Source organism: Pecten maximus, chromosome 19 (genome assembly GCF_902652985.1).
Source record: "Pecten maximus chromosome 19, xPecMax1.1, whole genome shotgun sequence".
Lineage (NCBI taxonomy): Eukaryota > Metazoa > Mollusca > Bivalvia > Pectinida > Pectinidae > Pecten > Pecten maximus.
This window is the reverse complement of record NC_047033.1, coordinates 5,357,068-5,384,981: the sequence shown is the minus strand read 5'-3', so window position 1 is coordinate 5,384,981 and position 27,914 is coordinate 5,357,068. Positions and strand designations below refer to the sequence as shown.

Sequence of the window (27,914 nt, the reverse complement as noted above, 5' to 3'; positions counted from 1 at the left end):
GGGTTAAGGTGTCCCGACACTTTATTACTAGCCCTCCACCTCTGGGTTGCGAGTTCGAAACCTACGTGGGGCGGTTGCCTGGTACTGACCGTAGGCTGGTTGTTTTTCTCCGGGTACTCCGGCTTTCCTCCACCTCCAAACCTGGCACGTCCCTGGCTGTTAATAGGACGTTAAACAATTTTACATGTTTTGTTAGTTTGCTGTTGTTTCGTCTTTTACCCATTTTACTCATCATGTTATGTCCTAATTACTTTACGTGGTTGATGGGCCGTTAAGAATTTAAAATTAACAATTAACTAACTAACTAACTAACTAACTACCTAATTAACTTAACACAAGGCATCAAGTAGCATTGCCGGCTTCTCCGTTTCTTGATTGATGATATTCCCTTAATTAATCTTTCTTCCAATTTCTTAGGATATTTTCTGTGCTATATTGGGTTTTATTTCTTTATGTCGCGGACTGAGTTTCTATAGCAGTATAACATGGTTAAAACCTTTATTCAAAAATGTTAGCTTATGCAAAATTATGAACAAACGGGAGGCCGTCTGTCTGTATCACAAGATGTGACTAACAATGGCCACGTTGAACTCTTTCAGTATTTACGTGTGTGTACCAAAATATGTTTACATATGCAGTTTGTTCCATATTGTTTCGTTCAAAGTTGTTTTTTCGTAAGCAACTTATATTTTCTCTAATGACCTGTTGAGTGTTAATAGGCCTTTAGTAACGATAAAAGGGTAACTGCGCCTATTTGTATATTTTGGAATTTCGTTTTGTCTTTATTCTGACATTTCTCATCTATTTTCCCCCTTTATTCTTTTGGTTTTGTTTTTAGCTCGTCTCTTCGAAGAAGAGTGAGAGCTTATGTCGTCACTCCGGCGTCGGCGTCGGTGCCGACGTTGGTTTTCTAAATGTTAAATTTTTGGTGCAAGTGTTGAAAGGCAAAGCAATTTATGGTAATATGGTCCCTGTGAGGGTCAAACTATCCCCTGACAGAGTTAAACTAAAAGATTTTTTGGAAAAAACACAGATTTTTGAAAATTTTTGGACTTTTTTTTTTTGCGTTAAGTTTTTGGTGCAAGTGTTGAAAGGTATTAATACATCACTTTATAATTGTACTAGGGTGCTGATAATTGGCAATAGAGTCCCTCTGGGGTTAAACTATTCCCTGCCAGAGTAAAACTGAAAGATTTTTTTGGGAAAAAACCAGAATTTTCAAATTTTTGTACTTAGAATATTTCTGCGTTAAGTTTTTGGTGCAAGTGTTGAAAGGTATTAATACATCACTTTATAATTGTACTAGGGTGCTGATAATTGGCAATAGAGTCCCTCTGGGGTTAAACTATCCCCTGCCAGAGTAAAACCGAAAGATTTTTTTGGAAAAAAACCAGAATTTTCAAATTTTTGTACTTAGAATATTTCTGCGTTAAGTTTTTGGTGCAAGTGTTGAAAGGTATTAATACATCACTTTATAATTGTACTAGGGTGCTGATAATTGGCAATAGAGTCCCTCTGGGATTAAACTATCCCCTGCCAGAGTAAAACTTTAAAAAAAATTGATTTTTTCTTTTTAAATCTGATTTTTGTTTTTGCTTTTAAATCTTTGGACTTTGTGTTAAGTTTATGTTGTGAGTGTTGAAAGCCATAGTAATACATGGTATTAGGTTCCCTGTGGGGGTTAAACTATCCCTTGCCGGAGTTAAACTGAAAGATTTTTTGGGGAATAAACACATTTTTAAAAAATTTATGCAAATGTTGAAAGCTATTAACACGTCACTTTATGATGTACTAGGGTGCTGATATTAGGTAAAAGAGTCCCTATGGAATTACACTATCCCTTCTTGGGGTGAAACTGAAAATAAAACAATGTCGACAATAGCAATAGACAATTTATACTGGTCCACATTTTTCAAGGGAGACAACTCTCATTAGGATAATATTTTGTCAAAAAATTGAAGAAATATGTCCAAAAGCAATTACATTTGTATTTAATATATTCATTTAACAACAGCATAGCTTGTCTACCGAATGTTTGTCAATAAATAATTTATATATATATAAAATGGTATGGTTTTGAAAATTGCATGAATTCACAAAACATAATCTGATCAAGTAAACAATATAAATATTATTAATGCAATTTGCGAAACCATTCCAATTAATATATTTTAATTATTTATTGACAAACATTTGCGAGACGAGCTATGCTGTTCTCCAACAGCTCTTGTTCTGGGTTTTTTTTGTTTTGTTTTTTGTTTTGGTGTTTTTGTTTTAAACCAGCCCTTTTCATTTCCAAAGAAAAAAGAACCCCGTACGAAAAAAGTGCTAGAGATAGAAATTGCCTAAATTTCTAAACTTGGATCGACTGGATACTGGATATGACATTGATACCGAGGTAGATGAAGACGGTGGATATTGGAAATAAGATTGTGAAATTGCTTAAAATCTGAAAATATGACCAATAAGCTTTTTACCATGAAGACAAACTGAAGTCCTGTTGAAATCCAACAGCGGTGAACATAGGTACTTATATACTGATGAGTTTTACTGCAGCGAGTGACCTTAATCTTGATAATTGCAAAGGACGATAAGACATCCTACTTTGGGGAAATTGACTGGAAACCATAAAAACTTGACAGCATCAATTTTTAACATTTGCTCCATGTCAAAAGACACTAATGATCGCTCGTTCGACAGTATCGGGAATTCAAATTAAAGAATAAAACTATATTTCAGGATGTGGGAACAATGAAATAGTGTAAGGCTCAACTTCCCGTGGACAAACAATTCAGAATTCCAAAAGCCAGTCATAGTTAAGGGGTTATCGGGAAGGGGCTTACCTGAATTTATGTCGCAGGGTATCATAAGTAAAGTATGCCGGGCGATTGGGTCACATCGATTATAGTGGTTCTATATCCGGTAATTTGATGATTTTAAACTGACTATAAAGATAATTGTCTTGTCGAACAATGGTACCATCTACCGAATGTTGTCGACAGGGTGCGAACCATGATAACTTGCTGCTGTATAATTACTTGAATATTACCTCACAATTGACGATGGTCTACCTTTGAATAAAAAACATCTCAATAGACTTTGTCGATTGGATATACTTGATTCGAGAACACTACAGACTAAAAGTAACATTAGCTACCTCGATTTTTATGTTCAATGTAGCAAGCAGTCACAACTTTAATTCAACTAAAACGTTTGGTAACGTAATGATTTCATTTTCGTAAATGATAACTTTTCATTTCTAGATAGTAGCATTCATACTTCCCATACGTAAGACATTTTGTTTACATGTCAAACTTGATTCGATATTCAAGGATTTGCTTTCATTATTACTTTTTTCCTGGAAATTTTAAAGTCAACATCATAATTACACTGGATGTGTTCTTGGCGCGAAATGAAGTTAGAAGCGTTCGATATCAGATGATGTGTCATATGGTTTCGTTGGAAAGACGCTTACCATTCAGAATCTCATGTATGATAATATTTGCATCTAAATCTATGAAATGTCCATATCTTGTCCTTGTTGTGTCAAAATTGGCTTATTTTTGAGATCTAATCGAAACTTATATCATCAGAGAATATTTATTACGTTGCATGCCAAAACTTCAAACAGAATATGATAAAATTCTTGGATGTATTTTTCTTTATATTCTACCATCTGACAGTAAAATATCGACTTGGAAGGTTTGGATGTTTAGAGTCATCTGTAAGATGTGTTCCAGTAACGTAAGGAATGTCCAATACTGTAGGTACTCCGGAGCATGCCTGGATGGCCATCTGAGAACATAAATAAAAAACGAAATTACAGAAGGAAAGAAAGAATGTCCATCTTTGAGAAATATCAAATGATAATTTCATGACAAAGTGAAATAAAACAAATTACCGGGAAGTAACCCTCTTGTGACAAATACAAGACAAAAAAAATCAGATCAACCTGTGTGTGCAATGTCAAGCAAAAATGAATGAAATAACTAAAAAATTTGTGTGTAGTTTGTTTTCACAGCTCCTATACCTTAAACCCATTTTGAGTGCAGGCGATAAAGATACCGCTGTATCCTTCATGTAGCCTGTCCTGTTGATAGGTGTTGTTCCAAAAGGTTCCTACCGGTGTGTAGGCGGGTAATTGTCCAGTTGTATTGCATTTAATAGCTACCTGTAAAAGAGCCAAAAAACAAAGCGCTGAATTATCTATATTTCCTTGTTATTGACACGGCCCGGCACGATATACACTTAAACAGAAAAAGAAGTGTGTTTGTTAAGGTTGCATCTTGTATATTCGTGGTGACGTCAACGGTCTAGCTATGAAGAATGCGAAAATCATCTGCATAATAACTATGCAAATTACGGGATTACATCGATATAAGTTAATTTATTCGAATTTTAAATCGAATAAGAATCTTGATAACATATGTTATATTAAACGGGAAACCATTCAATTTTCTTGTTATTGCATTTTTATATTCTTAATAACAAAATTATTAGTAGTGTCAAAAAGTACGGGAATCAGAAATATAATTTATGACGTCATCTCGTTGTGACATAACTCCACGTCAACTTGACGGTGTCATTATGAAAGGACTGATCAAAGCAATTTAAGCGTTTTTCGCTGTTATCAGAGAATCTGTGGAGGAATACCTATCGTCAAGTGAGTATTTTGTCAAAAACTAGTCTGAATATTTCAGGAATACAATAAAATAACCAATTGATATATCATCGTTTCAATTAGAAAAATCGTCAAGTTTCAATAAGGTGAATACAAAGGTTCCCTCTGATTGATCAAAAACGAAAAACTGAAAAACTTATATTTTCATTGAAATTATTAGTTTGATAAATTTCTATATTTTACTGGCAAAACATCAATTAATATTGTTAATATATAATGTCAAAGATGATGGATCCTTGTATTTTAATTCTTTTCAAGACATTTTTCTGTTTTCTGCACCTCAATAAACTTAATTTTTGACGTGTTGTACACGATATACCCAGGTAAATTACACCATCAATATGAACTTCTATACGGTGTATGACTGAAATTAAAGAAGTTCAGAGCAATGACGTCATAAGGTAGAAGCAATTATTTTGGGATTTTTTTCCCAAATAGTGTATTCATTCTCAAGTCGTTCTCATAATTTAATTCTCAGAATTAGCATACCTATTTGATCTGCTATGAAGGACGGATATTGAGCCTAGTTTTCAATAATGATTCCATTTCTTAATAGCAAACTCTAATATCATAAACCACCTGTCATGACTATCTTATCATATCTTACCGATATTCCTTTATACCATAGGCTTGTATCTGAAGGTATTCCGAGACAGTTTGACATTAGGAAGTTCTCGGTTTTTGACGTCCATGCGTCTGGGCAATATGTAACGGATGTCGTGTTTATCTCGGCAAGAGCATGCAGCACAGCCATTTTATCACATGTGTGAGCTGATCCCTGAATTAAGCCTGGAAATGGAAAACATTTTTATTTGTTAGGGGTCTGATGTCCTCGCAACAGTCAGGGTAGCACACCACAGACGACTGGATGGCCATGGGTGTGTTTGTTAAGCATACTACTGCATTATGATATGCATAACAATATGAATGTACACTATAATTGGTATATTAAGAATTGGGCATTTTGACTGCATACTGCTACCCAGGATCATTTAAGGATGGACCAAATGTGTTGCCAGGAAATATCTATCATACAACCCTACTGATAAGAATAGTAGTTACATGCAAAGACTAAACTACAACTCTCCTTTGTATGGTCTGGATAGAGCATGGACCTTTGAATACTAACTTTTAATCTTGTTATATTTCTTTTTTTTTCAATGTGGCATTCAACTTCTTCAGCTGTTTTTCCTAGTCAGTAAGTTTTATATTTCTCGTAAATATAAATTGATTGCTGAAACAATGACGTTTAACAGCTTTGTGTCTAATAAATTAAATGTGACTTCACACACATGGTATTTTCTTTTATTAATTACAACAAATGTTACATTCAGATTTGTTTCTAAATAAAAAAAATCATACACTGCAATTTATATGTATTATTTATAATTTTTTGTTTTGTTCACTGGTAAAACATGTAAGTTGGAACAGTGTCACTTAATCAACATATTAAAATATAAGATATTTAGCGAGAAATTAATGTACGTTAATTTCATATTTGTCCCATTTCGTCTGGCGATTATGTGAAGAAACTCTGCTACAAATCATTACGTGTATAATATAATTATTGTAACATTGTAAATTACCTGATGGATACAACATGATGTCAATTGTAAATGGAAAAAACATGTTTACAATAACCATGTATTGATGACGTTTTGAACATGAAAGGCACCATATGTGCATACATGAGAATGACAAAACTTTAAACATACTTGGACATGGGCCATAATTGCATGCTAGAACCTCCTTGGCATGATTATTACTACAGTGACGTAGACAATGTCGCCTCATATGTCCACTCCCACAAGATACACTGCAGTCTCCCCATTCCGACCAAACAGCTAAAACGATCAATGTCTACATTCCACATACCTAGGCATTCATGGTACATTTATGTAAAGCAAAGTAAATCGTGTGCGTTGTATAATTAATACACCATTGGATGGGACAGTACAAGTGCAAAGAATGAATAGGCAAGGCATCAACAAATGTCAACCTCTCAGATATAATGGCATAGGCGGTTATTACTGTGCGGAATATCATACTTAAGATAACTAAGAAGGAGAGGAGAATTAAGGGTGGATATTAGTACACAATGTACTTAGGAGAATCGTATAAGAGGACAGGGGATATTTTGCTCAGGATGTGAGATATTTTACCAAGCTAACGTGTTATAAACCTGGAATCCATTCTTCACCTTCTATACCCTGGTATTTGGTCCTTATATGATTGGTTTGTTTTGTTTAACATCCTATCAACAATCAGGGTCGTTTAATGACGTGCCTGGGTTTGGAGGTGGATGGAAGCCGGCGTATGCGGAGAAAACCAAGGCCCCTATCGCATGTGAATCATAAAAAAATAATGACATAATGTCATCAGGAAATAAAATGTCCACTCATTTACCTGGTTAAATTAACATCGTTTATATCAGTTTAAAACTAAAGATATGAAAGTAAGAACTGGTCTATTTACATAATGATATATCATACCTGCGCAGTTTCCATGGTTACATGACCTTGTTTCCGTCGCGTGGTGAAGGTTCGAGCAGTAGTTCCGACATTGACGTGTTTGGATACCAGCACCACACGTTACGCTACAGCTACTCCACTCTGACCAGTCTATGATGACGTCATTATGTTAATGAATAGAGCGAGCATGTTAATACCTTCATACAGCCTGAATCAAACGAATTATTGTAAGCATTTTTCTGTAAAATGTTTCGGGCTCTAGTAGCAAGCTTTGAATTAATAACACTAGGCATACTTTAAACAGATCTATATGATAAATGGAAAGGACTTTTTTTATCCTCTCCCTTTGTCATAATTTAATTTTTAATTTTGGACTTTATAACTGGGGCGAAAGCGACATTTATACACAAGATAAGATAACGAAATAAACCAAAATTTAAGAACATTAATTGGCGCCTGTCGCTTTATCACTACATGCCTATTTTCCCCAAGATCCAGGGACATGAATCGTCATATCAATATCAGAGAATGTTCAGTAACAAATCAGACTTATCGAAGCGACCAAGCTAGAAGTCTCGTAACATCCACATCAATCATGATTTAAAAGACAGATATTATTGTACTGTATAGTTGGTAATTTTCGCGGGGACATAATTTCTCTGTATTCGTAGGCATCAAATATAACGTGAAAATATGTATACAAGTATATACAAACAGATTTAGTAAAGGTCTTGTTTGGAGAATTCAATTAACACGATTTAGGTCCGAATGGAACAATCGCGAAATATAAGTGCTGTCAAAAATTACTATAACGTATAACTTGAGCTGAAGACTTATTACCAGACTAAAAATATCGCAACGAAATATCGACACCAATGGATTAACGTAGGAAACAAAACTTACGAGGACATGGACTATGGTGACATTTCCTGGTTTCAGTCACGTGTTGGAGACTTCCACAGTGGTTTATACAATGGCGACTTTCAATACCATATCCACAGGTGACACTGCAACTTCCCCATTGATTCCACACTTGTAGAGTAAAGCAGTATAAAACAAACATGCAACAATATCAAAAGTTTGGCGTATTCCAGCCCTTCTCCACGCAATATTTTTGTTGTTGTTAACTTGTTATTGATCAAGTAATAGAAGGTTTTTTTTTTGTATTTGAATAGTTTTCAACTAGTTTACCTCTATAACAAATAGGTCAAAACGGCCGAAGAGAAACGAATTCCGGAACATAAAGTTGACATCTAACATCATTGGAATGTTTATACATTGAATATTTAAATTTTGTACAGACTGTTTTCAAAATCATGCTTTACATTAAACTGATCAAGACAAATACATTTACGTTGATTAGGGACAACAAAGCAAAAACCTCATTTTACTGCATTAACTGGTTGTTGGTCAAGTTTTCAGCCTATTCTTTAGAAAAATCGGAGTAACTTTCAATCATTGTCGTTCATTAAAAAAAGCCATGATGCTATGAATCGAGTTGCTTAATTCGGAATCACTTTCAATCATTGCCGTTCATTTAAAAAAAAACATTAAAAAAACCATGATGCTATGAATCGATTTGCTCAACTCGCTACCACAAAAAGTATAGGTTATTTACAATGCCGTGGGATAAGTAATTTTATACCAACCAGGACAACCCGGCATGCCAAAGGACTACATATTAAGCATTTCAAACGAAAATATTTTCTTCCTACCTGGACATTCTGGCATGCTACAGGATCGGTTCTCCGTATGAGGGTGTGTGTGTGGACAGTGGTGACAATGTCTGACCTGTGTACCTGTCCCACATGTGGCGCTGCAGTCACTCCAGTCACCCCAAACTACGTCAAATAATAGAAAAAACAATATCATAACCGTACTCACCATATAACCGAACCTTAAAGCTATGCCATATTTTCTGTGAGACAAAAGTAAAAACCGTACCGTGGCTTATATAGGAATAATTAGAAATGCTTACTTATATTATCAAACATACGACATATATGATGAACATAATTTTTGCACTCGTAGCTATTTAAAATGGAATTTATTAAGATCTTTGATTTGCAAAGACCCTAATCAAAATACTGAACTTGTTTAGTAAATTTTTGATTAGATAGGCACGAGTATAAGATCATCTTAAAGCTTTACTTAATAGTATTCGTAAATTTAAAGCAAAACTTCAACTCATTTTCACAATAATTATAAATCACGTCAGAACAAGATATGATAGTAGATTTATTGCGGATCAGAAGATTAAGTTTTCTAAGAATATAACATTTTAAAGCTATCTTATACCTACCGGGGCAAGCCGGCATGCTACAGGTGCGAGTCTCCGTATGTCCATGCGTGTGTGGACAGTGATGACAATGTCTGGCCTGAGTGCCTGTCCCACAGGTGGCACTGCATTCGCCCCAGTCACCCCAAACTACATCATTGAACACACTCTTGTTTTTTGTCAATGCATTTTAAATGTAATCCTTTGAAAATATCTCGTTTTAATGATCATTTGCACAGTAAGAGGAACTTCCTGTTAAAACCACGACAGACAAAGATGATTATATTAAATAGATACATCAGTATAAACTGGTCCTCTATTTATGTAAGTTTATAAACTCGGTTTTAAGTGAGGAAATTATCAAATCCTTTTTGTAACTAAGCATGTATTTTTTTTCTTCCAGCAGTTTTTAAACGCTTCAATTTATTTTGACTCAATTGTATCAGATTCGCAAATTGTTTCTTTAATATGCTTGTATCTTTTTTTATACAATCAGAGTATCGTTTCTGACTGATTCACCCTAAAAGTAAAATAATGCCATATAAATTCCAGCCTCGACGACGACAACAAGAGAGAGAGAGAGAGAGAGAGAGAGAGCACTCGCAATACCATGCCTATGGGGAATATAATTAGACTTTTGACCAACATTGCGGAAGCATGTGCCATCGATTTGGCCCTCGACCATATCGAAGAACAACGCATTAGAAAGGCAATCATTTGTTCCGACTCTCTATCTGTCCTTCAGAATTTACAATCACGAGATCCAAAGAATATACTCATACAAAACCTTGTTTTACGAATATCTCGTATCTTAAAAAAATGCAAAATAACACTACTTTGGATTCCGAGCCATGTCGGAATTAAAGGCAACGAACTTGTTGACCGCCAAGCAAAACTTGCTCTAAATCTGCAACAAACAAATATTAAAATACCATATACAGATTTCAAACCTGTAATTAGTTCTGCCATTCAGAGTAAATGGCAGCAACGCTGGTCTCTCAAGACGAGCAACAAACTTTTTAAAGTACAACCAAAACTTAAAACATCAAAACCAAGTCGGAAGGATCGTAGAGAGGAAATAGTCCTCTCTCGGCTCCGTACCGGGCACACATATCCTACTCATTCGTTCCTTTTGAAACGAGAGGATCCACCGGTGTGTTATGCATGTGATGCTCAATTCACAGTGGAGCATTTTTTAATAGAATGTTCCGATTTCAAGCACATTCGTGATAAATACTTTCGAGTCCCGGATATGAAAACCCTTTTCAGTTCCGTGGATTCGAAAACAATATTTAGCTACTTGAAAGAAATCAATCTATTTTATAGACTTTGATGTATTTTACGTTTCTGTCTTTGACGTTCTATTTATATAACAAAGTTCACAAAATCTATTCGTACATATACATATTTTACCATTTTTAACCAACTTTTTTATCATAATGATCTAAATATACAATACGGATGCTTTTAAAAATGACAAATTTTATCTGATTTTAACTTACAAAATAAAACATGTTAGTATATTGTTTGGCCCTAAATGACCCTAGTTGTCGATGGGCCGTAAAAGATAAACAAACAAACAAAAAACTGTGGGGAATAATCGGTTTTATGGGGATTCCTCTGATTTCCCATAAATCCAAGCACTATTTGAAAAGAATCCGGATGCGAAAATGTGTAAGTTGCCGCCAAAAGTTGAAAATGTGCTAATTTTAGAACAAATAGCAAATGTCATTCTCTCACACTGCCGTAGCAGTGGGCTTGAATAATTATGGGTAATATTCCCCACAAGACGACTTTATAGAGAGATAATTACGACTTCCCCGCAAACCTAAGAGCAGTGATAATTATTCCCCATAAATAGGCATATTAAGAGAGAAACCTAAGTATACATCCCTATTCAAGCAAAGAATGAGAATATTTAACATACCATCCCCCCACCCCCCAACCACCCCCACCCCCCTCCCCCAACATACACACAAGAATGTGAATATGCCGGGCTGGAAGGGGGGGGGGGGGGGGGGGGGGGGTCGTTCTCTCCCTTCGAGCAGTGATTTGACCTGAACAGTGGGCTGGGAAAACCCAGATGGGGAATTCCTTCCTGTTCGCACCTCGCGCATTAATTACTATACACATTCTATTTTTGATAGGAACGTATGTATTTGTTTTCCGAATCTTTAGCTACCACTATACCTTCTGGTATCAATGAAGTACCTAATTCAAACGTTAATTCCTCAAATAAATCCACACAAACATCATCAGATAATAACTTTCAGGAACTTGGTTCAGGTGAAACATCACCTCATTGGCCGATAAGTTTATTCTTTTCCCGCCAAAATTTTAAATTATCAATATTTTTTTAAATTTAAATGTTTTTTGTTCAATACTCTGACATATACTGACTGGATAATTAGCACACACACAGAACTTCATTTATTGGCAGCTACTTAAGAAATTTGTTGAGTGAAACCGTCCAATCTAGCGCATGGAATTAATAAGTGTTATCCTTGAAGCGGTAATGAAGCGGGAAATGCCATTCCCCATAACCACGGAGTTTGCCTAATTCCCCATAAGCATGGTTTTGCGAGTAAGAGAGAGAGAGAGAGAGAGAGAGAGAGAGTCGCTTAATTCAGGTGGCCGTTAATGCGAGTTTGACTTATTTTGATTGATATAAAAAGGGGTGTTACTTACCAGTTGCTTGTTGACGCCGTTTCGGTTCACCACCGGAATGACAAGAGTTACTATCACAGTCAAAACTTCCTGGAACATTAGTTTCATCTTTTGATACTTAATCATGCATTACACAATTCCCTATCAAAAAGGAGTTTCTGTACTCGTCATTAGAGTCGACACTTAGTAAAATCAACGGAAACATCGAATGTAATACGGAACACCAACAAGGAATCACGGTAAATCCTATGTTTTTATATTTCATTCATATGTATTTGATATGTGCAACCTTAAGTAAATAACACACATATATATATATATATATATATATTCCATTTAAGTGTGTTGTTAAGGGCAATGCATAAGTAAATAACTATTGTATAACAAGACAACTCACCGTGACAATGTTTGAGGACTAAGTGTTCCGACAGAAGAACGTACCCTTCCTAGAATATATCAAGGGTATTGCATCTTAGGAAGTTACTACTGACAACAAGACGAAGGAAACATTTTTATTTGTCTGGTCTATGCAATTGGTATATGGGAGATGCCCAGCAAAACAACCCGCTTTATCATTTCATCGGGTCATTTGGACCAGAACGTAGAGTTCGATTCGGATTCCAATGCAGTGAATAAAAATACAAGGGAGCTATGTTTTAAATACCATAAATACTAGACCATAAGGAAACATCAATGCAATGATATGCTGACGCTTTTGATATTTAGAGAGTTAACTATCGATTATCGACTATCTTAAAACACATTTCGATTATGAAAGCTACAAACCTTCATCCTGGAATCATTAACATAGGCCCATGGAAATGTCTTTCTATGGTGCATCATACACGATCCTGCGAATAGTACATCAATGACTGGAGCCCTGATGCTAGCTGTGAGCCGAATGTTGGTGTCGGACACAGCGCATAGACATTCCTCTCCCGAAACAGCGACAACCAACAAGAACAGCAACAACAGGAATAGCACACTAACCCGAAGCATTGACACTGTTCTATAAACAAATCAGTAATACATTCAGACCAATCAATACGAAGCATGGACGATTCTGGGAAACAAAATCTGGACGGATATCTATCTGATAGTTACGTAAAAGGAGGAAAGAACACATTTAGATTGATATCTCTTTTTAAATAGATTTCATGAGGTCGGATTTGTATGTAAATTGGTCGAATAATCATTTGATATACAAATTATCCATATGCTAAATGAAGTAAGTTGTCGCCTATCAGAAATATCTGATAACTAGACAAATCAGGTGGGCGTTATCTTACAGAATGTTATATAAACTGACACATTCAAGAGGTAGCCGATTCTCAGGTTTATCTTGGACCAACTAATGTATTACATAGAAACAGAATAAAAAAATCAAAATCAATAGATCGTTTGTGCTTTGTAGTATACTAAACCACATTCATTTCTTTCGATTTTGTTCCTGCACTTTTTTTTTAATTCTAAATATTTCACACGGCTTTTTCTTTCATCTATGATTGTTTACTGAAGCCATCAGCATAATTGTAATTATCCATGAGAAAAAAATATGTATATAACACAATGTCGATAAGTTAGGAAAAAACATGACATTGCGATTTATTTATAACTCTACTTACGTCGATTGTGTTTCCTCAGGGCATGTGTGCCTGTCTTATCTAGGCCGAAGTCAAACACCACAAATGCATGCTATATCAGTAAATACGAAGAGATGATTATGTATTTTTTGGACTAAGATAACCTGTACACTATTGCTAGCTGTAAAATCTGTATACAATATTATGGCTCAACATATTCTTTCACAAATCAAGCAACAATATATACTCAAAACAATTGGGATATACCGAGATGGAAAATAACTAACATTTCTAATTTAAAGACGGTAAAGAATAATTATAATGAACTTGTACAAAGAGAATGTTTCCGGAAAGGTATTTACCTAGTGTTTCTTCTACAACAACTAACAAACACAATGCAAATCCAAGTTAAATCTAGGTTAAAGCTGACAGTGCAAGTTAAAAAGCATCTAATTGTGATTAAAAAAAAAAGACATGTAAAGATTTCCAAAAATCGTTTCCGAGACATTCCCCAGTTATGGTAGTGTCGTATCTAAGGACGGGCAGACATTTTTCTTTTTTGTTATGCATGGATACAACCAAGCCGCCGCTGCTATAAAAAGAACGTGCTTTGTCACACTCGCATTCACTCTAACCTCAGGTGTTCACTGTGGCACACCTGTATCACCTACACTATTCTGTACACCACGTGACCTACAACTGTATTCGCGAACGACACCAAACAGACGAAGAACTTACCTGTAACCTGAGCAGAAAGATGGTCAATGTCTCTCAGTTTATCTTTCAAATCTTGTTCAGAATAAAATCTCCAAATAAATGCTGAAAATGCATAACGAATTAATCCGAAATACTCAATCCATTTTCTCACGTGTTTTTCGTGGGTGCAGCCATTTCGATAAGAAGTAAACAGTCTGAGGAGTTCCAATTTTTACTCGCGTCTAGCACTCGGAACTTCTCGGATGTATTCTTATTATATACACTACACTAGGGCTGTTGTAGTGAAGTAGTGGAGTTTATCACGCTTTACTTGCGTTATGACACGTGCACAAATAATACGAAGACAAGGAAAACATCGATGGAAACTATGGATATAATACTGTAACAGTTGTAAAGACTCAGGTAGGAGTTTAATCATATATACTCTGTTTATAATTTTATTAGATGCATGTTTTTTTAGGCCAAAATTTATTGTATTGTCAAAATTTTCTTTTCTTTCTTTTATTGTAAAATAAAATTTATATATATATAATTACCTCTTTTAATTCCATATCCAAGTTCTACAATTGCGTACAATGAGAACAAAAACCCGTTGGCGTGTGTATTGAGAACTTATACTATATAATAATGGAGAGATGTGTCGCTTTGCGCATGTATCGATAGACTGATCTTTGTCTCAATGAACGCACGCGCTTTTATAGCGGTTCGTATCCATGCATAACGAAAAAGAAAAATGTCTGCCCGTCCTTAGATACGACACTACCATAACTGGGGGATGTCTCGAAAACGATTTTTGGAAACCTGTACATGTGTTAATTTTTCTAAAATCTTAATTGGATGCTTTTTAACTTGCACTGTCAGCTTTAAGCCGTATCCTCAAAATAAGACGTAACGTGTCACATGAATTACAACGGAGCGGTCACCCATCATTAAGCTGACCACGCTCGACGTTGCTTAACTTCAGTACACAGGCACGACACGCAACCGCAAAGCCACAAAAGCTAGCAATTTGACTATGCAACTTAGCCCACGTCCATGAACCACCACACAAGGAAATAGACAGTTTCCCGACGAGACAGGGGCACCGACAGTAGAACCTCTCATTGATCTTTATAACATGTGTTTTTGTAATTTATTCCATCAGATACTGAAATTCAGGAACACCGTGGGTAATGCAAAGCAGTCTGTATGAATTAAAACGTTGCAGATATGAATGCTACTACCCGAACAACACCTGACCAGTCTTAGAGCTGAAAACTAGTTATGAATTTTTTTTGACAAATACATTTCTACAAAGTCGGAATACTTTTTCTAAAAACAAAGAATTAGGAGGGTGAACAGTTCTTGTTAGCTCTCTTGAAGTCTACCGCATAGGCTACCTAATCTCTTGGCATCAGAACTGCCATTAAAGGGTTTACATCGAGGTTGTCAAAGAAAAAACCTGTGGCCAATGTTTCAATGTTCTCAATGTTGAGAATGCTGGCCCTATATTTCCGGAACGCCTTATCAACTGTCAATGTTCAAATGGTATTACTTTTTCATCATGTAATGTTGGAATTTAATCAACAAATTTGATGAAATCAATACAAAATAATTGATAACTCAAAAGCGTTATTATTGTTTTAAATGGAATTTGGCTGTATGATAACCATCTTAACAAATTAATGGTTTAGATTTTCCTCTTAACAGGAAGTTAAAAGTTGGAGCTAGTGTAGCCTTTTATGTGAAACATGGTTGTCGTCTCAATAGGAGAGATTATCTATAAGATCAAAATATTGAAGGTTTATGGGTATAAGTACATCACCCGCATTCCAAACAATTAGTTATAGGAATGTTTACAGACCCCGCAAACACTGACAACATTTGTATTGAGTCTTTTGAAACAGTGCTTGAAAAAACGTCTATGGATTTGAGAAACTTGCAGTTATTGGAGATGGAGATATTATCATTGACACTCGACAAGGAAATGCTAAAGAGAAACGTTTATTTCGTCTTATAACTTAAACTTCAACATGGAGAATGTTCCTATTCCAGTTCCTATAAGAGTTCAAAGTGATAGTGGAACTTGTGTTGAGCATATATGGACTACTATCCTAGAGAAAATATTGCATACTGAGTTCCATCCATAACAATAAGTGACCATTTACCAGTATTTGCTGTAAGATGTTATACTGAGAATGTAGAAACGCCACATTATAGATACATGAAATCTTTCAATACTGATGCTATTATCTTCGATATTGAAAATGTACCATGGTCATATTTAAATGTGTTTGATGATGTTTACGACATACTACAAACTTCCAAAAAAAATGTTTTTTATTCAAACCTCAAAGCAAAGAGTGCGCTATCGGAAAATTACAAAATGGTGACATGAGAAAATTGATGTGGGTATTCAAATTCGAAACGAACATAAGCGTGAGGGTCATCTTAAACTCTAAAGTAAGTGAAGAAACCAACAGCTATGATACGATCTGCAAAAACCCATTTATTTATCTATTTATCTATTTATTGATTTTTTTGACATCCGTTTAAGACCAATGTAATGTTTCCAAAACCTATTGCAATACTCACTAATAGTTATGTCCAATTAAGTCAAAATAGTGTGCCATGTTTTATCGCACCGATATTACTGATGAAAATGAAATAGGATTAAATAAGTATTTTATCAACATAGCAAGCCAATATGTAAAAGAAGTTGGTGATAATGTTTCTTCAGACTTGTTTCTAAAGCAGAAGACAAATTGGATGGTAAAATTATTCACACACCTTTTACTGAACAGTTTGGATTAAACTTAGATGTAAAAAAAACATAGGTCTTGATAATAAAGGCACTTATACCCCGAAAGAACTTGAAATCAAGGACACTTATATCCCGAAGAATTTGAATTCCAGGGCACATATACCCCGAAAAATTTGAAATCAAGGGCACATATACCCCGAAGAACTTGAAATCAATAGCAATATATATTCTTCATTATCAGCAGCTTTCCTTGATCTTTACTTTCTCTACTTGAATTGTATCCAGCAGGGACATCTTACAACTGAGTCATATGATAAGCCTGATAATATTATATTTGATATCGAGGCCTTATCCTAATATCATGATTATCGTAACAGATGTTGACAACTAACAGTACAAAAAACTAACAACGGAGGATTTTGAGAGGTACAGAGTGGTAGACACCATTATTTAAGCTTCGGCAGGGTTGTCATTGTTTGTTTGAAATTGTCATTTACATTGGGAGTAATTATGTATTGTTTTGGGGAGTGACAATCTCAATGCATGACTTGATTATACGCGAATACTTTATACAATATTAATTTACACTTTCCTACTTAACAAAACAAAAAGATCGGTGAATATATGTTAGTATCGAGTGCTGAATCCTCAAGGCGTATAGGAAGTGGTCTGCTGCTCAGACTGCATGTCTTTTTATTCAAAATTCGTTTCAGCAAATTTTAATCCAAATATAATTGGTGTGTAAATGAAGGTGCAAACTTTAATATCAAGTTAAACCGTATATCTGTCTCTTAAATTCTGTGACATTTCTTTATATATATATGTGTGTGTATAGTTATTTGCAGTCAGATAATTTATGTATATGTTTTTAGAATGTTATGTGAGTTTAGTATTTTCTAGATGTTACATCAACCACATTAGGTTGACAGAATTCCGAGACACACTTGTACAGCCACCTCGACGCAGACACACGCAGGTAAAAACTAATTCAGACCAAAACACATGCTCGGATTTCGGATTCCGGATTAATACTAAAATTCCAACAACATATTTACGCATTTATTTTCTTCACTTGATTATCATCATTATTTTTTTTGTAGTACTCTTTTATTGAAAGAATTGTTGATTTATTTATTTATTATTACTTTATTTGTAGATTTACTTGTCCAAACAATTATGTGGAGAGAGAGAGATCGAGACAGAGAGACAGAGAGACAGACAGAGGGAGAGAGAGACAGAGGCAGAGACAGAGAGAGACACAGAGAGAGAATTACCGAAATGATTACTTTATGAATTATATTTAAAGACATAATATGCAAGTAGAATGAATGTGAAAAAAAGCAGAATGAATGACGTGTGCAAACCCTCCCGTGAGAGGACATATTTGTGATATCAACATGTTTTGCCTGAATAAAAAGATTTTACTCAAAAAAAACAAAAAAAAATCTGTGACATTGAAGATACAAAATGTAGTAACTGATCTACATTCGACATTTTATATGAAATCATAGCCAGACCTGAAAGATTGTATGTAACACATGCTACCTTCTCGCTCTACCAGTAACCCCACTCTGACCCTTCCGACCTCGATAAATCGAGGATGTCTCTATACCTACTCAGGTTACAGTTATGTCCTTTCGACATGTGGAAGAGATAATAAGACCCCCTGAAAACAAAAAAAGTAATAAAATAAAATAATGGGTATTAACTGTCGCCTACGACCTTCTTTGACGGCAATATATTATTTCGTTTCGTCATCACCACCCTAGTTCTCATTTTGATTGAATTGAATTATTGTTTCATTTTTTGAATAACTTTATTTTGAAAGCATCTATTTCAACATAATTAATCAATGACAAAACATTTGTCAACACCAAATTTATTTCAATTTGCGTATTGATCACCACCTTACGGTGAAATAATTGAACGGATCATTCGGGAAATTGGCATTGGTGGATATCGTTGTATTTCCTGGTATGTCCATCACTTCCGCTACCCCGTTGCAAGCTTTAGTCGCCATCTGTGATAATGAACAAAATAGCAATGTATATTAAGGACAAACAAAACAAATTTACAAGACTGTTTTCAGGATTTACTGTAGCCACACTGAAATATTTTAAAATTTGCAATTAAATTATAAAACCACCATATTTGAATTACTGCATTGCCTTCGTTTGGCAAATTGGCATTTTTGGCTCTCAATCAACAAATACTATTTTGTTTTGCATAAATGTGTCAATTACAATTTTTTGCCTAATTCAGACAGCTGACCTAATGTTGATATTGTGGCAATACCTACATTCATTCCTAAAAATCATTTTAATCCCATTTTGTATTCAGCATTTATCTAAATGTTATTTTCAGTACATTTGATGTTAATATTTCTTGTTTGCCTACCTTAAATACAAATTATTATTTATGTTTTTGGTTTATCATCATGAAGTCCTTTTACCTTGAATCCCGTACTAGTATATGCGATGAATATGCCACTAAAGCCTTCGTGGGTATCGTCTTGTTGGTAGACATTGTTCCAGAATGTTGCAATAGGCGTATATGGCTGGATAGTCTTACTCCCTTTCATGTCAAATCCAACCTGTCACGTGTTATAAATTATGTTCATTGTGCACGAATGTTACATGTTGTTTTACTTTATTTAGTGTTGCTGTAATCTATTTTGATATAACAATCAAACGTACTACTGGTCATTTCATTACGGTGTATATCTTATGAAAAAGATGGCATCGTTTACTAACCGATATTCCTTTCTTCCATTGTCCTGTGCCTATTATGCCATTGCAGTGGTCTTGTAAGAAACGGTCACTTCCGGATGACCATACGTCAGGACATTTGGATGGATTTGTGGTGTTCATTTCAGCTAGAGCTTGGACGGTAGAGAGTTTGTTGCAGATATGAGCAGATCCTTGAAGATCATCTATGAAGAAAGAGGTTAACAAGTTAATAAACCTACATGAGCAGTGAAAATCCCCGTGTTATAAATCTTCAAACGGAATACCACGTCGACCCGTTTTTTCGAAAATTAGGCGGCATCCGCAATGAAGCTACTATCAGGAAATGGCAAATTAAAGAAATATCCATGCTAACCATACTCCTCATAAGTATTAGTAATTTGTTCTTGTGGGGTCACTTGATACAGATACATATTTGGATAGCCTAGGCAAATTTACTTTGAAGTGTGTTACGTGTAACTCATTGTGACATTTCTAGATGTAAACGGCATATGCTTTTACTTTACCATAACATTGAGAGACTGGACACGGTTGTTTGAAAACACATCAGGAATATTATAACCAGTTTCAAAGCTGAATATTAAGAAGAGATCCGCAAGTACCAAATATTTTTCGGCACGTGGACAGAGCAGTAACGTATCTCACAGGAGAATGCCGGACCCAAGGCCAAAAGTGAAGTAAGGGACGGAGATATTAAGAAAGAAGAGTAGATATGACCGCTAGGTTGAGTCGAATCTTACACGGTCATGATCAAATGTTTAAGAATATAAATCGGAGTATCACTTTTAACCACGAAAGCATTTAATCGGGAAAATTTAAGAAATATCTTAATATTTCGTAATATCCCTACATGTACTTACTAATAAAATATGTTTTAAAGGTTTTTGACCGGCTACAATGTGAAATGTAATTTTCCACTCTATTTATTTCAAACTTAGATTCTGTATTATAAATTACCGCACGTTTTAATGTCATATTCTTTATCTTTGCCTGTACTAAATCATATTTGTATTTTACAGTTAACTGTTATAAGTTACAGTTATAAGATTGCGTATATAAAATTTCAAACATTTTAATAGTCCTTTAAAAGAAATATTTGGGACATGACCATCTTAATTTATTATCCGTGGCACAAACAGTCTCAATAGTTAATAAGCCCTGATTGATAGATACAATAGCATAGCACGTCTTTGTGTAATGATATAAAAAGTACTGTTATTGTCGATTGTCGGGGTACACAACAGCAGTTGTAAAAACAGTAAAATATAATTATCCGCATCAGAACTACAGCTATCTTAACACCAACTCCTAATTAAATTCCTTCCCAAGACAACTACTTACTTAGACATTCCTGTTTTGAACACCACTGGATGTTTGTTTCTCTATCACCATTGTCATCTGGATCGCAAGCACGTCCGCCGTTAGCTGGGGCTGGATTCGAACAAGTGCGTGTACGGATCTGTTTACCAGAACCACATGTGGTCGTACATGTGCCAAAATTCGACCAAGATGACCAATGTCCATCCACAGCAGCTGTCGATATTTTCAGTATGTGTACAACTTTTTGATATGTTTTTTTTTATATTAATCATCAACATAAAATGAGGAATCCAATACATGTATGAATTACACCGATAAAGCGTTATTTTAATCTTAGTGTCCTAATTATAAGAAGATTATACCACAACCTGCATTTGCAATTATAAGATTAATTAAAAGTGATTTACGCAATGACTTCATGAAAGAAATATGAAAAATAATTGTGCGATTTAGCAACGCGAATGTGCGATTATCGACATGCCTAGTGCACTGATGTTATTTCACTGTTACCACATATAACTTGATCATAACATGGTTATACATAACTTAAATACGTTTTCGTTATTTATGTACAATGTACAAAGTTATATTTGAATGAAACACATGTGTGACTATATACATAGACAAAGCTGAGCAGTATAAAATCGAATGACTATTCATTTGCAATCTACCTTGTACACAAACTGGCTTGTGACATTGCTGCGTCTGATGCGATTGTTGTCCATAACAGTGATGGATACAATGTCTTGATTGAGTTCCAACCCCACAGGAAACGGAACACTCACCATAATCACTCCAGACTGCAAAAGGGAATATGAATAATAATTACAATCGTCTTTATCAGCTCACTGGTGAGCATTCAATAGTACCTCAAACAACTTTCTCTGTTTCATCGACGACAACGGCCATGTTAACCTCGGCCGAATATGGGTTTTATCAAATTTGTGATGATAGCACACTATGTCAAGTTTCATAAATATATATATATATATGTATTAGAAAAAAACCATGATCATACCAGGACATGACACAAGGTGATGGCAAGTTTCTGTTTGTGTTTGAGAAGAAAGCGAGGAGCAGTGATGTGTACAGGTTCGATGGTGTGTCCCTTCCCCACAGGATCCACTGCAATGACTCCAGTAAGACCATACAGGACCTAACAGATACATAAATTGTAGTTCTAAAATTGAACACTGTTTAGTTTGTGGTCTGTAAGTCAATTTGTTCGAAAAGGTCAGATTACCGTCGAAAAAAGTGGTATATGGAGTCCCTAGAATTATCTCGACCGAATGATAAGCGACGGATATAATTTTAGATCGGATCTAAGCATTTAAATTCAAGTTTATAGTTCAATAAAGATCATTAAGTGTTTATTAAACGAACGCATATCCATTTAGCTCTGAAGTATGTATGAAAGATGTTTCCACACAAGCTTTTTACCGGCCTATTTTGTTAACATCATGCGCTTAACAGACCAAAATCAGATATCAGCTACGTCTCATTAAGGTTTGAAGGAAATTAATTTCTATTTCAGCACTTGCAAAAATACATAATGGTTTGAAGATATGGATATTTTTTTGCTTTTGATATATTTGACAAAAATGTTGGTGTCCTTCTGTAAGTAGAAATGTCAACCAAAAAAGGGATTTTAAACCTACCATTTGAATTGCAGCAATGATCGCCACACGACGAGCAACCAACTGGAAAAAATATCAATCAGCGATTAAAACACATAAATAAATATAGACATACTAACGAAACCATGTTAAAACTCACAATCGATGAAAGGGGGAAAATTTATGAATATAGATTTGCATGAACAGTACAGGGAAAATAAGACCAGGCGTTCTGGTAGAGAAAGGGTCTTATGTTTCATCGACGACGCTCACCTTACCAAAGTAGGCCAAATTCGTGTTATACCGAATTCACGAGATGAGGGCATGAGTTCAATGAGTATCGAACATGTCTAACTACATATCATATAAAGGAATATAATGAGATGATTATCGCGACCATTAAACTGTCTAATGGTCTTTATCAACCCGCATTTCTAAAAACTTTTGATATGAATCCATCCGTCAGTTGGCGACATCTAGCTATAATTTAATCATGGAAACAAAAACTGGATAACGAATTGTAATTTAAATCGAAATCTACTTTTAGTTTGATATCTAATTTAAAATATCTACCGTTATGATGTATAATACAATTATACATCCTGTGATTACATTATACAGAGATTGACAACGTCTTTACCTAACAGATGGTTTGTTTTTATTTAACGTCCTATTAACAGCCAGGGTCATTTAAGACGTGCCAGGTTTTGGAGGTGGAGGAAAGCCGGAGTACCCGGAGAAAAACCACCGGCCTGCGGTCAGTACCTGGCAACTGCCCCACGTACATTTTATCTGTAGGTTTCGAACTCGCAACCCAGAGGTGGAGGGCTAGTGATAAAGTGTAGGGACACATTGACCCCTCGGCCACCGCGGCCCCTTCTAACAAATGGATTAGATAACATGATAAATCTGATATCAGTCTTTCAAGAAAAGTTCCTGTATAAACACGGTGGTTACACAATGAACTATTTTTATACGCGGTCTCACACTGGGTTATATTTCTGAGAAGCAGATGTTGTAGGACGTTCTAATACAGAAATGATACTTTCAGACATGATACCAAGAGACATAAATACAAATATCAAAAAAAAAAAAGTGAAAAATAATCTGTAATAAATATTGTTGAATTTACAGGAGGATCGCTTGTTACATTTATGATATACATGATATAGGATAGTAGAGTCTATAAAAACAGACACATTGATAGCACCATACAGTAACATCAAATGCTGATAGATAAATACAGATATGATCAATAAACTGACGAGATTATAAATAAAGAAAGGTGTATGTCCTCTGTTTCAAGGACGACACTCGGTCCGTAGATATAGGCTGAAATAATGTTACATTCTTACATGAGATTAGTAGTATTTACTTACTGTGGTGATGGGTAGCTCTCTCTCGATCACAGCAGTATTGACAATGGGACTGACAGTTATTTGATTCATCATCTCTCTTCAATATACCATCTATTCAAATTGAATAATTGATTCGTTAGATTTCAGATTGCGTATACATACGAATATATGTTTCTATATACATAGATTTTCTGTATGACATATGGCATAATTTGGACCATTTAATCTCTTAAAGAAACACAAAAACTTTATAATTCTTAATCAATTTCCCGGATAAATTGTATGCGCAAATGTTTTGATCTTTGAAACCCGTTGTCATTATTTTCATCAGAGGTTAAAGAAAATTATAGATTTTATTTCTTATTATGAGATCATGATAGGTTTTGACTGAGCCGGGTGCTGGGCGTCCAGACTTTTGTGAACTATGTTCGAAACTTTCCTCATGCATAATGCTTGTCAAAAATATATGTAAATTGCAGTATATAAATGTTCTATTTGTCGAAATAACATCAGGATTTCTCATTACTTTATAACTAAATGGATACTGTTGATTTTGTGATTCATTCTAGTATAAGATTAACAAACATATGTAAACCTTACATAGGTATTCAGGATGTACATATTGTTTATATTATTTTTTTACTTTATCTAATGTAATCCAAATTGTACCTGTGCATGGTTTCGGCTTTAAGGCATCAGATTCGAACAGGTATCCTGACTGAAAACATGAAAAAGAACGTTTATGTCTCAATATTGCAAAACAAGGGTAATGTGCAGAACTGTAAAATGTGACTTTCTTCAGTAATTGCGAACACGTTATACACTTGTATTAATCAGTTTTGTACGACCGGATTGTTGGAGGAAACCGGAGTACCCGTAGAAAATCTAAACGATCGGCCATGTGACCCTCGGTGCTAAAGGAAAATCGAACCCCGACCGCCTGGAGAAAAGCAAGTTTAATACCACCGTGCCACCAGACAACCATTTGTATGCTATTCATGTGATAAAGAGTGCATGCATTTTCCTGTTAATAGCAAAAATCCTAAAAAAAATAAGGCAAATGAAAATGTTTAACTACCATGGATAAACGTCGTAATATCAATGGTCTTGAATGAAGTACTGTTTCTTGTAAAGTGAAAATAATAACAATCAGTATTGATCAATAATTCAAATTAAAAAATAGGGGAACAAAATCATTTTAAGCCGCCAGATATTATTTTAACCCAGTACAAATACAAAAAAAAAGTTAAAATTACGATTCGAATCTAATAGAGTTATTTATATGAATATCATACCTGTACATCGTCACCTTTGACCTGTAACCACTGACCAATACGTTTGAACTGAGAGAGTTTCACACATTGGCCTTCTCTGAGTTTTCCAGCCACTGGAGCTGTCGGACTAGGCAATGTCCGTAGAAGCGTATCCGATTCGGTGCACAGACATTTTTCTGTAGCAAGAACTGGTATCAGACTTGTACTTAATAGTAATAGTGCAATCCGTAACATGTTTAGCTGAAAAAATGTAAATGAAAAGCTCTTAATGTATATATTCACGAAATATAAAAACCTAGATAAATTTTCAATACTGAAGGAAAATACGAATGTCATCGTTTAAATAAAGTGTTACTTTTAGAAAATTGTTGCGATCAAACTTAAACATTAAAGTTTGTTCTACGCATGTTTCTTGATTCATTGGTCATCTCTTTAATAGATATTGTTAGATATAAACATCTGCCAAAATATACCAATAAAAGGGAAATTATCATCATATGTTCTAAATACATTCACGAAACAATTATCTCGATCATTTGTTTCATGGTACCGCATTTCTACTTGTTTCATCATATCATAAAAAGCAAATTATGTGAGTCTAGCAAAAGTTAAAATGAAAACATGGTATTTCCATTACCTGTTGGTGCCACTGGCTTGTAGTCAAGCGTTTGTGTCAACTGGCTAGTTCCTTTGGTAATTGGAGATACCAATCGTGACCTGCTTGATAATGCCTGTCTTCAAATCGGTCATATGTAGCTTTTCGAAACACATGTAGATAATATAAAGTATGGTTAGTTTCTGATTTGTAATTAAATTTGTGTTTCCCTATACTTAAGTATGAAGAAGAGGATATATAGAGTAAAAACGGTTTCAGTTCTTAATGATTAACTCAACTGCACGATAACCTTATTTAGCTAGACTAACAATGCTTTCCGTATTGCTATATATATAGATATATATATATATATGCTATATCGTGTCGTTTGAAGATAAGCAACCATGTCCAATCCCTTCAACTACCTTGAACTTTGTTGTCCGTCTGACTAGTTCTGATAATTATTCATACGTACGGTATATTTGGGGATCAAGTACATAAAACTTATATAAGTACACGTTGTACATGTATTTCAAATATATGGGCCAGCAAAATAAACTAATACAGCGGTAGTTCCGTTTCATTATTAATCTTTTCTTTTCTCTTTCTAATGAATGTTCAAAAAATGTGAGTTTTTATCGTGCAACAGTTAAATTATATTTCAAATTTAACTCGTTTCTTTTCCTACGGCTGTAATTCCGGATAATTTACACTTTTTATCTCCCTTTCCAATACTAGTGTACTACTTCCGGTTTGTTTGTTGCTTCCGCTGATTCGCCTTGGTAAACTTTGCTCGACTGTGTGAATGCGTGAGTCTGCAGTGGTACCTAAATTTGACCATTCTTGGTATGTTTTATTTCTGTTATCTTCTACTCTCTCTTCTATATTCTATATCTGGGCTAGAGATCACCTTATTGATAGTTAATTACGGTATAAGGTGATGGAGTGTTTATCGATCCTGTCGGCAAACTGCCAGGGGCCCGGGGATAAAATGAAAAGAAAAGACGTTTTTTCTTACTTGAATACTAAAAATTGCAGTATATATTGTTTGCAAGACACCCATTTTACGGATGAATATCAAAGCATTATAAGAAGTGAATGGGGTCTTGATTGTTATTTTAGTTTATTTAAATCTAATTCGAGGGGGGTTGCAATTTTGCTTAACAATAATTTTGAAATTAAGGTTAAAAAAGAAAGAAAGGATCAGTCCGGAATTTTTTTAGCTCTGGACATTGTAGTGGATGGCTCTGAAATGCCATTAATTACACTGTATGGGCCAAACACTGACACGCCTTCTTTTTATGATATTATAACTAATACTTTAGAAGATTTTGGTAATAATAAGTTCATTATATGTGGGAATTTTAATCTGGTCATAATTAACCCGGATCTAGACTATGATCATAACTATAAAAATGTTAATAACCCAAAGGCAAGAGATATGATGAAGAGTACCTCAAGTTAATTAAAAAATTCATTCTAGATATAAAATGTCAGTATTGTTTACCAAACTACAATAGGGATAATATTAGTAATATTCCAGATACAGATATTGAATTTGTCATTAATGACCAGCTTTTTCTTGAAACTGTGCTCATGGAAATAAGGGGTAAAACTATTTCTTACTCATCATTTAAAAAGAAACAACTAAATAATAATGAGGATTATCTTATGAAGACCATTCAAAATTTGGAAGAACAAGAACAGGTAGACATTGAAAAATTAGTGGGTAAAAAAAAGGAATTAGAAAACATTAGAGTTAATAAAATTAAAGGCAGTGTTATTCGATCAAGGGCAAGATGGCTTGTAGAAGGCGAAAGGCCAACAAAATAGTTTTTTAGTCTAGAGAATAGGAATATTTTAC

At 34.8% G+C, this 27,914-nt stretch overlaps 2 protein-coding genes across 2 annotated transcripts; both read right to left on the bottom strand.

Moving 5' to 3' along the window:
- Positions 1-3,586: 3,586 nt before the first annotated feature.
- LOC117317603 (A disintegrin and metalloproteinase with thrombospondin motifs adt-1-like) lies at positions 3,587-13,282 on the bottom strand. Its single transcript, XM_033872452.1, has 11 exons — positions 12,884-13,282; positions 12,495-12,543; positions 12,119-12,187; positions 9,455-9,580; positions 8,868-8,993; positions 8,056-8,184; positions 7,174-7,302; positions 6,397-6,525; positions 5,289-5,470; positions 4,031-4,171; positions 3,587-3,795 (listed from the first exon to the last, which is right to left on the bottom strand). Exons 1-11 carry the CDS (start codon positions 13,094-13,096, stop codon positions 3,670-3,672), a joined length of 1,419 nt encoding a protein of 472 aa, XP_033728343.1. The 5' UTR covers positions 13,097-13,282; the 3' UTR covers positions 3,587-3,669.
- A 5,720-nt stretch (positions 13,283-19,002) lies between these two features.
- LOC117317604 (semaphorin-5B-like) lies at positions 19,003-26,260 on the bottom strand. Its single transcript, XM_033872453.1, has 11 exons — positions 26,093-26,260; positions 25,477-25,695; positions 24,851-24,899; positions 24,203-24,292; positions 22,866-22,907; positions 22,226-22,363; positions 21,879-22,007; positions 21,229-21,420; positions 19,894-20,072; positions 19,593-19,733; positions 19,003-19,160 (listed from the first exon to the last, which is right to left on the bottom strand). The coding sequence occupies exons 2-11, from the start codon at positions 25,687-25,689 to the stop codon at positions 19,041-19,043; spliced, it is 1,293 nt and encodes a 430-aa protein (XP_033728344.1). The 5' UTR covers positions 25,690-25,695; positions 26,093-26,260; the 3' UTR covers positions 19,003-19,040.
- Between the last annotated feature and the right edge of the window lie 1,654 nt (positions 26,261-27,914).